The sequence below is a fragment of the Microchirus variegatus genome, assembly GCF_963457635.1.
Source record: "Microchirus variegatus genome assembly, chromosome: 5".
NCBI lineage: Eukaryota > Metazoa > Chordata > Actinopteri > Pleuronectiformes > Soleidae > Microchirus > Microchirus variegatus.
Window position 1 is genome coordinate 22,475,031 of NC_139806.1, and position 12,964 is coordinate 22,487,994.

A 12,964-nucleotide genomic window follows, 5' to 3' on the forward strand; every position below is an offset into this window, starting at 1 on the left:
TCCTCACTTTGTCAGCACTTTTACCTGGTCCTCAGTATGCAGCAAGTACAAGAATGTGTGTGTGTGTGTTATGCAAGACTGTCAACAGGTATCCATCAATATTTTGGCATTTGGATTTACTGAAACCTCCCTCAGCACGACCCGTATGCAATTTTCAATTCCAATTCAGTTTCTATTTGAACAAAACAGTAGTTGACGAGAAGATGAATCTAATATCATTCAAAATTTCAAACCACTTTGCACTTTTGTCATACAACTGCGATAAACGTACCAAGTCGATGCAAACAAACAAAGAGAAAATGCACACAATTAAAATTTCCTTTTTCTTTTTATTGTTTCAGATATCTTTATCATGACCATGCTAACCATGCACAATGTATACATAACTTATTTAATCACTTAAAGAGTTTATCTATCTGAGATTGTGCATATGAACATGAGCAGATTATCACTTTGGTTGTGTGCATCATTACTTTGCACTCGCTTGCTTTTTCTAAAAACAAAGAGATCCAGCAAATTTAAATTAGTACATATTATATATATGGCTACTATGGTTACTTTCTGTACACTAAGAAAGTTTTATTAAGCAATGCAATGAAACATAAATCATATGTGACTGTATATACAAACATAATTACAAACTCATAACTGCTGGTTGGTGGAAATGATGCATTTCAAACCAAAATTCAAGTATTACAGATCACATATCACAATTTCTATGCAAAACAAGAAAAGATAAGCATGATAAATACAGTAATTCAGTCACCAATAAGGCATTTTTATGGAAACTACATTCATTCATTGTATACTGCTTTGCCCTCCGCATGAGGGTCGCTGGAGCCAATGGACACAGGGTGAAAGGCGGGTTACATACAGCACAGGTCACCAGTGCATCACAGGGTCAACACATAGAGACACAAATAATTCCATTCCATTCCCTCTCACATTCACAACTACGGGCAATTTTGAGTGTTCAATTATCCTCTGCATGTTTTTGGATCGTGGGAGAACATGCAAACCTCACGAGAGACCTGGATCTTTTTTTGCTGCAAGGCAACGGTGTTAGCCCCTACACTACTGCGTGACCCTGGAAACTACATGCAACGTGAAGAGAAGAAACATACACATAATTAAAGCTACATTGTGATGAAGGGAAACATAGTTAGATTGTTAAATTAACACCCTAATCCCTGCACTTCAGTCTTATTACCAGATATCTGTTGATAGAACTCTAAGTTACTGTATGTCTCATAGGATTATGCATCCATTAGCACAGTGGCATTAGTACAGAAAATATTTTATACAACTTGCTGAGCTACTGTATTACTATTTACATAATTGAATCACATTTATTCAGTGGAATTTTGAAAGAAAGGCTGACATGACATGGAATATGAATACTGCATATCTGCAAAGTCAAAGTTACAAAGAGTAATGTATTATAATTTAATTTGTGTCTATGTCATGATTTATCTTAATATGCAATCGCATTAATGATGCCAGCTTTGGACTCATCTCTCACACTCGAATAAAGGAATAAAGGGAATTATCTCATTGCAAACACCCCAATCAAACCTGACCAGACTTTTGATTTAGAACAATTCAATTTCAGCGGAGTCAGCAGTGCATGCATGAGTAACATTGCATGGAAAGACAAGGCTGTCTTATAAATCAGATGGTCATGCCTCCTCTGCTTCTTCACAGTGAAACACGTACATTAAAGGCTTCAGAGCATGTGTGAAAAGGCAGCGCTACAAATGCAGTCATGCTCTGAGCAGGCTCTATATGTCAAGAATCTGAAATGGGGCCTAGTGGGGGATCTGTGCAGGGAGATTAAGATATGAAGATTAATACCAAACTACTGCACTTAAGTGACAGTGTGTTCTCTAAATGTTTATCGTCAAATCCCTGATATGTGCACTTTTAGGATTATTTGATATATTCAGACAAACCCTTGCTTTTTCCCTCCCTTCACTCCACATGTGTTCATCCTGCAAACTTGTCCTTGTGGTGAGAACTGGAGTTATAGTTATTAATGAGATTGGAATATATATGTTATATTTATATTGTAAGTCAGAGTTTTATAGCTTTTTAATAGTGAAATCTATGGCTCTATTTCCATAAATGTGTGTCAACACAGGGACACATGCTCTGTGACACCTGGTGAGAAGGTAAGAAATGGGAGGTATGAGAGTGAGATTAAATGGACTACTGGATGCTAAGTTTATTTGAGGATGAAGGTGATATTCCAATGTGCTTTGAGTCTGACATGGGACTAACCACACCCTCAATGAGGTTTTTGTTGCAGTCGCCTATGTTGCCTTCAGAGGACAGTTTCAGGTGCGAGACACTGCCTGTCAGGTCCATCAGATCTTCAAGAGCACGTGTGTTACTGAGGCCACCGTGCTGGATTTCATTCACTGGTGAGAACTCTGGGATTGAAATGAGTTCTTCCTTTGAAGCTGGGCTGGAATTTGACCAAAAAAGGTACATGCTCAAAATATGCAGGACTTTCAATTTGGCTTGTAAATTTGTGAAATCTACATTATCCAGAACATAGACTATAAATAGAAATGGACACAGTCTTCTGGTTTGAAATCGAAGAAGTGGGACAGGAGTCGCAGTTGGCCACCAGGGGTGTAGGCTCCCCCTCTTGATTCATAACATTCGTAATGATTTTCCAGTGGACTTAATAGTCTTTAATCACTAGTTTCAACTCTAATTGTGAATCTTGATGGTTCACAATGAGAGTTCATTTTGCAACCGGCAGACTATGTCCATTTGTTAAGGCCTAAATGTCCATGTACACTTCAAGAGCCAGTGTGTAAAAGTTAGCGCCACCTAGTGGTAAAGCTGCAGACTGTAACAATGACTCCCCTCAATGCCATTATTCCTTGTTTGTGTAGTTCTGCTTTAAAATGCAAAAACACACACCCTGGCTGGTTTGGTTAGTTTGAGCTGCTGTAGAAATGTTAGGCCCTTGATTGAAGTATAAATAAATGCTTATTCTAAGGCCGAAATAATGAAACAAAAAGCAATTATACAAATACACCAATGGCAGTAATTTCAGCCGGTAAAACCTAATGTTACACACTGGACCTTCAAATAATAACGGATTGACTAACTCACCTGATCTCCATGGACTGCACCTCGTCACACGTCCCTTTCACATCCAGTGGCTGCAGCCTTATTATTGGTGCTGACAGGTGTCCCACTGGCAGCGGTGTCACTGAGTGTCGAACAACCTCCAGTCTGGAGCCTCCTTTGTCAATTCTCTCCACCAGTGACACGTGTAGGCTTTGATGTTTGCTTCCCTCAGCAATTAGGCGGCCACTTATCAAGCCACTTCCTTTACCTTTCACTGCTCCATTCATCATACCACCCTGCGTTTGGTTGGCTCGGGCATCTGCTTTCAGCCTCGCTGGCTCTTCATTTATTTGGTTTGTGGCTTTAACATGTTCTATGTGCTGCTTGTTTAAATTGATTTCCACTTCTCTTCCCTGGTGTTTGACAGCACAGGTCTTGCTTTCTCGGTTGTGTTGAGTGGCAAACTCTTCAGTGGATTTTTTGGTGCCTGGCCTCTTCTCAGGAACACTGGGTGCTGCCATCACTGGATGAGTGTTGTTGTTGACTTGCACATTCTTCTGATTGTCAATATGTGATGTTGCTACAACAGTTTCCTTCTTCTTTATGTTGACCTGGACTTTATCCACTGGCTCTTTAACCTGAAACGCAACTTTTTTGTAGGTTTGCTCGTTCACCTGAGCATTACTTTGAACAGCCTTCACACTCTCTGTGGAGAATAAAAAAGCACAGTGGGCTTCACTTTATTTGGACTGTCCACTTAATATTAAAATGCTGACAGTGGCAGCAGAATTTACACATCACCAGTATTAGTGGACGAGCTGACATCGGTCAAAATGGATAGATTATTAACACAGGACAGTTCAAGTAAAGTGCTGGCTCACACTCAACAGCTCAATCCCCCATAGAGAGGTGAGAATAATTCTTCCAAGGACATTTTCAAGAGCAGCTAATTTTACATTCAGTCCCCATGGTGCTGCTCTACAGTAAAAGGTTCCATATCAGCACCAAGAGTACAGGCCACGGCTGCTGCGTCACATTTCACATGACAACAACCAAAGCATGGCCAAAAGCACAAGGCACAATTTTGCTTGGCCAGCTTACACTAATGTAGACTTTGCAAACAAAATTAGAATCAGAATTAGAGTTTCTTTATGGGTTGGGAAAAAAAAGGGAAAAAATCAGAAGCTGTTGCCTATAAGGAGCTTTAACGTGAGCCAGCTAATTTAAACAAATGTAGAATGGGCTTTTCACAGCAGCCATCTTTTTTTGACAGATCACAAGAAAATTGCTGGTGTCAACAATTAAAGGTGCCATATGTAAGAATGTGGCCAAAAACGGTTACTACATTCAAATTCATAATACCAAGGTCTTTTAGGTTTCGTTTTCTGACGTAACAAGCAACCCGTGGTTGCTCAGCAGCTGAGACTCTACTGACTGCAATGATTGGTAGACGGCGGTAGGTGGCGCCACATGCCAAAACATGATTTCAAAACATAAACATGATTTGCAGTCTGCAAAAGATTTTTTTTAATGCAAATATTTTGTCTGTACTGTTGTTGTTGGTAAGTTCAGTTTTTTATATGAACATTATTCCTGAGTCTCTGTGACATATTAGGAGGATTTTATGGCCAATTGCTTTAGATTTATCACATAATGCACCTTTAAATGAAGTATGTTTGTTCAGTAACGCCTTTTTTTTCAATACATGCCAAAATAACTGCAGTGCAAATAGCCCATTCTGCTGCAACATGCTCAAAATACATTCCCTGTTTACATTTTTACAGCTTTAAGGCATAGAGCAAGTCATGAAGTGAGCATGAAAAGCAGGCAAAATCAAAGTAGCGGCAGGGCAACTGGAGAACACACTAACCTGGTGGTGAGACTGACTTAGTCTCCACCTCTTCCTCCTTCTGATTCAGTGCATAACAGAGACAATCAGGTCAACATTTTGTGGTAATCATGACACAAAACCACCAAAAGTATCACCAGCAATATTATTTAATAAAGATTATAACAACAGAAATCCAAAGTTTTAATAAATTAAAGTTGGAAAAAAAGAAAAGGAATTGTAACCACACGGTTGGCAGGTGCTTAAAGGCAGCAGGTTTACTGTCTCTTACAGTACCTTCAAGTCAGCTTCACCCTTCCTAGTTCTCTTCATGATCTCCTCAATTCTCTGCAAAAAAATCAATATTTTATCAACAACTTCTCAAACTATTTACACTTCAACAAGCAATTAGTACTTTAAAATGACCTTTTTTCTTAGTTGCCGCTTTTCCTCTTCTTGCTGCGCCTGCAGTTCTCTGTCTTGCCGTTGACGCTCGGCGTCCTCCTGAGCCTGGACTTTGGCTTTTTCTCTCTGTTGGGATTAAGATGAAATCTACCTTCAGATTACAGAAACACTAAGGTATAAATTAAATAAAAAATAAAAAAGTTAAAGTTAAAAATGAATTATATTAAATTAAAGTGTGTAGCTTCTGTATTAGCATTCTACCTCTATTTATTTTTCCTGAATAGAAACAATTGTCAAGCAGTACTATCAGGCCTGGATGAGGGAGTGTTTGTGTGTAAACACCAGCGCAGCAGGGGCAGGCGAGGGTAAGACATATTCATCAGTAGAATTCATTTTTCATAGGTGCTTCTTTGTGTTTTTATTTAGACGCTTTAGTAGCACAATGTTGCTGTTGCCTCTGTCTGACATAAAACAAATCACTTCCTGTTTGTGGCATGGGAATGTTTCCTGGTGACACAAGATCTAATGCCGCTATACTGAGAGATGCAGAGAGAATTTCTCAGTGGTTTTAATATTACCCATTACCCAATCTATGCAGTTTTCATTTAAGAATCTGCCAAAATTTACAATAATCCCTTATATCTAAACCCAGCACAAACAGATTAATAAGGTCCCAGTAATCTTGTGATGATCTCTCACCTCTTTGTTTATATGGATATGTCTCTCATTCTCCTCCTCTTCATTCTTGTGTTTGTCTTCATCTTGTTTTGGCCTGGGGAGATTCTCCTCATGTTTCACCTTTTCCTTCACTTGCTGATTTTTCACTGCTTGCTGTAGCTGATCTTGTGCAAGTTGCTTCTGTAGCTGCTGTTTCTTTAGTCTGATTGCCAGGTAGAGTAGAGACACTCAGTAAACACATGATTCCCCCATTGTTTTCAATCCTGCCTTTTGCTTCATGGTTTGTTCACTGAACTCACCTTTCTTCTTCGTCTTGTTCCCGTTTTTTGTCTTCCAGTTCTTTCTGAGCTCGAGCCTGACGTCTGCGCTCTGCCAGCAACCTGGTCGCCTCCTCTGCATTTGTTGTGCCAGCTGCCATTTTCCCTGTGCATGGTGCTGAGTCTGTCACACATCAAAAGACAGGTATTAGAATCATCCATACTAAAAACAAAATGTTGAGTCAGGAAAACTCAGGGCTCGAACCTTACCTCTTTTCTTGTCTCCATCCTGAGCAGTGCTGTGTGTATTCTTCTCAGTAGAATCGACTTTGGGGGACACATGGTTCTTTCTGTCCGGGGACTGATTTTTGTCAGATGCGTTGGTGTTGAGGCACCTTTCAGGAGTTTCTTCCTTGAATGATCTTATTTTAGCGATTTCCCCATTGACCTGTGATTGTGGATTGGTGCTGTTCATGTTGGTATTCTTCTTCAGTGTGGCCTCAGCTTTCAATAGTTCACTGTGTTTTTCCACCTTTTTGTGTTCTTCATTCTTAACATCAGTGTTTGGACGGTGTCTTGTAGGGGAGTATTGGTACTGACGTGCATTGTTGGGAGACTGGCCACGTATCTTTGATGTCAGCCTGCACACAGATACAGATGTTTGGTGATGTCAAACTAACCACCCTGTAAGTCAACAATGAACAAATACTCTTACTTGGAGGTAGAGGGTGAAGCCAAGTGTTTGGTGACACTTGCAGGGGATTCAGATCTTCTCACAGGTGATCCATAACCTGGTGATGCAGTTCTTCTCTCTCTGCGTAGCCGCTCTTTCTGTAAACAGAGCAGTCAGTAAGATCTTGCAGCTTCTATCATTAATGGGCATGTGATTCCTAGATAGGTTCGTATGTCAAGGTGCAGGTAGACAAAAAAGGTGTGGGGACTGACCTTGGGTGTATTGGGAGTGGACTGAGAGCCTCCCTGAAGTCCAGCTCTGTTGTGATCAACAGGATTCAACGAGCTGCAGAAAGGTGATCTGTGAGGACTGCAGGGGGCTGCGCGACGAAAAACACCATGCTTATCAAACCAAATGATAAACATAACAAGTGACAGAGGGATATTAATATAGTATAGGTTAGGGGGCTGAGGGTTACAGGTGCATTTCTGCTTCTGGTGATGAAACTGTGCTACACGGGTCTGCTGCTTTTGATCCTTAGTTTTCAGGTAAAAATATTAATGTCATAAACAGGGACACATGGCGGGACACATTTATGTTGTGACACTGCAAAAAGGATTTTACTTGCGCCTATCTCAGCTGACATAGGGCGATAGGCAGGGTACACCCTGGACAGTTTCGCCAGTCCCTCACAGGGCCACATATAGAGACAAACAACCATTCACTCACACTCACACACCTACGGTCAATTTTAGAGTGACCAATTCACCTAATCCCCAAGTCTGCATGTTTTAGAGTGTGGAAGGAAGCCGGAGAACCCAGAGAAAACCCATGCACACACGGGGAGAACATGCAAACTCCATGCAGAAAGGCCCTTGTTCCGACTGGGGCTCGAACTTGCTGCAAAGGCGAGAGCGCTAACCACTACACCAACCATGTGCCCCCTGTTTTTGAAATTAATTGCCTGAATTTGTTTACAACTATGCGGTTTAATGCAAGTGTACACATGCCAGCATAGTGGCTGTGAGCAATCATCCCAGTGTCAATTTTGAAACTTGTTTTCTCACCGAGTCACATCCAAACCAATGATGCCGAAATAAAACTCACTCCACAGTCACACACAGCAAAGGTTCTTTGCACATAGTTCTATTCTAGGTCATTTGTGATGGATTTCCACAACTGTCAGCTTCTGGGGTAAACAGCACTTAGCTGCTTTCAGTTTGAAACACTAATCCCAAATGACCAAAAACAGAAATAAAATAGATACTACTCACAAATCTACTGTCTATGTTTCACTCTTCAATTGTAATTACTAAGAGGTTGACCTCTGGGTGGCAATTTAACTATAGTAAAGTATGATTTTACTAAAACAAACATGACAAAAGAATGAATACTAACAGATGGAGACTTTAATGGAGGAAAAAAAAAACGTATTTTCTTATCATCATATCATCCATGTAAAGCTGTAATGTGAAGTTTGCCTCTATAACAAAATAAAAGTTCTGACAGATGGATTAGTCAGTTGGAAATATTTTGTCTGTCTGTGGAGCATTTAGAACACACACACAACACATGAACAGTGCAGCTGCACACCGTGCAGTATGGCACACGTGTACATAAAGAGATACTTTATAAAGTCCAATGACAGAGCAGCTTGACATGTACCACGGAAAGAAAACTTTGACTTTTTAAAGTTTAAATGTGCAGTGTCCAAAAGTTGCAGCTGAATATCCATCACTTCATCCTTACCCTCTAAGTAGGGTTGCACATATCGGATATAATCGATACAGACACCAATATATATAGGTTTTTCCCTGCGCCCAACTGATTAGCATAATAATTTGCATACTTATCCCGCAGCAAATGTAGATTTTTCTCCATTGACAAAGAGGAATAAAGGCAAAAAAATAGTTGTAGAGGGCGCCAGCTTCAAAGGTTGCTAGGAAGCCAGGAGGTTGTGGCCTATTAAGCCTACTGTTGTCGTCATTAGACATCAGCAGATATTGGTGTGTTTGCAGATAATTCATTTTAAAGCCAATATCTGCTGATACCAATATCTGCCGATAATATTGTGCATCCCTAGTGTTGGAGAATAATTATTCTATCTTCACTTTCTGCCCAATTTAAATGTTTTCACATGCATTTGACACACTGCACCTGTAATTTGACGTTCCAGCCCACCCAAACCAACACAAACATGCAAACTATTGGATTAAAATGGGTGGTAGACACTTGGGAGGGCAATGGGGGGGCTTAACTTTACCAGATTCGCTGACAGCAGGAAGGGGGGAGGCAATGCCATGGGAAAAGGCGGAGGCAGCAGAGAAAGGGAGTGGGGCATTCTCACTGTCACCTATAGGCAGCAGGCGGAGCAGAGCAGAAACATGAGCATTATGAACAGTTTAAATGAGCAAGTCTTCATCCAGCTGTAAAAACCTGGATGGAAGTTAAAACACCAGTGAGGATGTCTTGGTTTGTCTGATTCAAAGATACAAATGTAGTATAAGAATGTGGTTGTATCAAGACTGTTATATTTTGAAAATCAATTGTTCATCATAATGTAGTTTAGTTCTAAATTGACATCGGCACAGGCGCGTCACTCCTTCCTGTCTCTGTTGGACACCAAGAAACACATGCATACTTCAGCAAGCAGCCGCTGTCTTCCATGTGTTTCCAAAAACAATCTCTGTTTGCTTGAGTTCTTACCTGCTCCAAACGGGCAGCCCTTGTTCCAGCGTTTGGTTCTCTGCTCCAGCAGAAGATTTCGCTCAAGAGAACGTTTCATCAAAGCCTCCAATCGCCCCTGAAGGCAACAGAACAAAACACAGGCCTGTCACAAAACTACTGGTTTTGCTTTGTCGCCACTATATATATTCTTTCTATAATCTTTATTGTACAAGGGCCTTTCTGCAAGGAGTTTGCATGTTCTCCCGGTGTGTGCGGGGGTTTTCTCCGGGTTCTCCGGCTTCCTCCCACAGTCCAAAAACATGCAATATGGGGATTAGGTGAATTGACCACTCTAAATTGACCGTAGGTGTGAGAGTGTGAGTGAATGGTTGTTTGTCTCTATGTGGCCCTGCGATGGACTGGCGAACTGTCCAGGGTGTACCCCGCCTATCGCCTAATGTCAGCTGAGATAGGCACAGCACCCCCCGCGACCCTCTGGTGGAGGAAAAAGCTGTAGATAATGGATGGATGGATGGATAATCTTTATTGTACTCTGGTGTTTCCATGAGGCTTTGGATGTATAGCAAATGGCCGTTACAAATTCTCACATTCACCAAATTCATTGAAATAAATCCTTTTTTTTGGAGGGGAATATTGAGATATGTCAAATACAACATGTGTCTTATGTATGTACATGTCTTTTAGTTAGATGGATGGAATTTAAAATATATATAGAGAGAAGAAAACTGAGGTCATCATCATCACAAACAGATTCAGCTGACCCTCTCCTCCTCGAGCTGCTGCCTCCTCTTCTCCTCCACCGCAGCTCTGCGTAGCTCCTCTTTCTGCCTCTGCTCCTCCAGGCGCCTCCAGCGTTCCTCCACTGTGCGCTCGTACTGCAGCCGAGCTCTGCGCTCCTTCTCCCTGATCAGCTGCTCCCTGGCCGCTAAAGTGGACCAGCAGGGTTTGACACTTTAATTTCAGTGTTTTTCTAAATTGACTTGTAGGATTTTTTTAGAACGTGCAGTTAATTTGACAGTCCACCATGAGGAAAATGCAAGAGCTAGAGGAAGAGCTATGAGCGTGAGACCTACTTTTGCTGACAAGTTTATCATTCTCTGAAGTGACAATGCTTTTCACATCAGGAATGCAGTGAACTCAAAAAACGAGTTGGAGAAATGCATTGGCTGAAAACACTCCACATCCACAGCCAATTAAACTGCAGGGACAACAGACTATGGAGGGGAAATGGGGACATCACCTACCCAGGCTTCTCTCCCTCTCCTCACGTCGCTCTTTGGCTAATCGCATCCTGTCATCGGTCTTCATGTAGCCTTCCACAACTGGAAGATGAATCAAGTGACCAAACAAAAGCATTGTGACAATTCTCCCACGTTAAATGAACGAGAAAATGCAGTGCGATAGAAGTTAACAGCATGACTCACTTTGTTTACCTGCATGGTTTGCTGCCAAGTGTGAAGGAGATGCATGTCCGTTTATGTGTGGCTTTTTCTCTGTGGTGGATGGAGCTGGCATCACCGAGAAAGAAAGACAGCCAGAGAGAGAAAGAGAGCACACTCTGAAGTCACAGTGTCGATCTGCAGTGTTGCCTTATTGCCACCAGAGAGAGACATTACAACAGATCTGTGTTGAGTGAATTACATTGCAAAATCCTCCAAATATCGCCATGCCAAGAGTAAACTGCAGCACAATACACAGGGGAGGGGTGAAAACTGTCCTTGATGTGATGGTCAGTCTAAATATGTACAGCCTAAAAGCTAATTTCACGTTATCTGTGAGGATTCAATATAAAAAGAACTGTGCAGTAAATAAGTCATAAATACTAATAGCAATTAAAGTAATAAATAAATATGCAGATGAAGGAAAAATGGAAGTGTGAGTAGAGTGACATCACTCACTCGTTTTTCCAGTTCGGACCGGAGAGCAGTGACCGTTTGTCGGAGAATTCTTTTCAGGAAGTAGAGTGATAGAAGGTGGTGCCATTTTTTCACCTACACAAAAACAAACCTTTAATACTCATATTCTTTTTATATCATGATGTATACTATTTATATTGTGTTTCTGTGGAAGATGTGGGAGCAACAACACAACAAAATATAAAACAAAGGACACAATCAGAGTAAATGTTTTTAATGTGACTGTTCTATATCAATAAGACACAGTCAAGCAAAAGTCTCATATCAATATAATAAAGGTGTTACCTGAATCTACCATGTATTGTCTACACCTTAAAGTGTGTTTACTTGACTCATGCAAAAATTTAAATGTTTTAATTCCACAAATTCATTCAACTAGAAACTAGTTACTAGTAACAGCTTGTCGAGTGATTTTCCCTTTTTTATTGCTGAAACCTGCAGACAACAGACAACTGCTGCTGTTGCTTTAATTCACTTTGACCTGCACTTTCATGCTCAACTGATTGAACTAAGCATATTGCTGTTTTCATCCATCATGCTTAACGTGTCACAGGCATCATTTTCCATGTAATGATCTCTTCACTGGCCACATGGGTAGTCTACCTCTACCTCAAATGATCTAATGAGTGTATTTACAAAAGCTTGTATGGCTTTGAGGGCAAAATCACTCATTACTCAAATGTCATGAGTTCAGCAAATGGGTGCTTAGATTTCCATCATACTGAAACTACTGTAACTCAGTCATCCGTGTGTGTATGCTGTGAATCTCTCGTTTGTCTGGGTGTGGAGGGAGAAAGCAAAACAACAAAGTGTTCATCCTCATCTGCAGAGTAAACGACCCCTGTCTTTAACTCAGAGTCTTCAAACAACGGTTAGATGCTTTAAATCTGCCCTACATGAGTCATCATCAGACCAGTCGGATTTTACTTTACAATGACCCTCAACTTAGGGTACACAGGGTCTATGTAAGGCCACATAAGATCACAATGACAGGGAGAGAAATGCAACCAAACTGTTTGCTGACTTTCTCCCGGAATATAAACCGTTAGGCTTCTAAATTCAATATATTTTTAAAAAATAAATGTATTTCTGTATCTTTGATCATGCACATTACAGGTCTATACTCCAGCGCCCATATTATCTGCACAGAGTGGAGCCGGACAAAAAAGCAGTGCGTCATTCATGGGTCTGATCCAACCACGGCTCCAACACAACCATTACAATGAGCTGGTATCGAACTAAGCTTACCTGCAAATGCACTGGATGGTGACACTGTTTTCGCCATGATGGCTGTCACCAGCAGAAAACAGCAGAGTGAGAGGAGAGAAGGAAGGAGAGAAGGAGGAGAGGGACGCGCAGTCACCAGAAAGGCTCTGAGCTGTGGTGATGATGCCAATGCAGCACGAGTGTCTTGTTCCTCTCAGCAGCAGAA

At 41.1% G+C, this 12,964-nt stretch overlaps 1 protein-coding gene across 1 annotated transcript; it reads right to left on the reverse strand.

Annotated features, from left to right (window-relative positions):
• Positions 1 to 2,208: 2,208 nt before the first annotated feature.
• map7d2a (MAP7 domain containing 2a) lies at positions 2,209 to 12,817 on the reverse strand (the record flags this gene model as incomplete). The annotated part of the gene is made up of 17 exons (XM_083889622.1): positions 2,209 to 2,467; positions 3,130 to 3,789; positions 4,954 to 4,994; positions 5,213 to 5,263; positions 5,342 to 5,446; positions 6,020 to 6,200; positions 6,298 to 6,439; positions 6,526 to 6,896; positions 6,971 to 7,086; positions 7,201 to 7,307; positions 9,192 to 9,281; positions 9,635 to 9,731; positions 10,378 to 10,541; positions 10,861 to 10,938; positions 11,041 to 11,124; positions 11,515 to 11,607; positions 12,781 to 12,817. The coding sequence occupies 17 exons, from the start codon at positions 12,815 to 12,817 to the stop codon at positions 2,209 to 2,211; spliced, it is 2,676 nt and encodes an 891-aa protein (XP_083745748.1).
• Between the last annotated feature and the right edge of the window lie 147 nt (positions 12,818 to 12,964).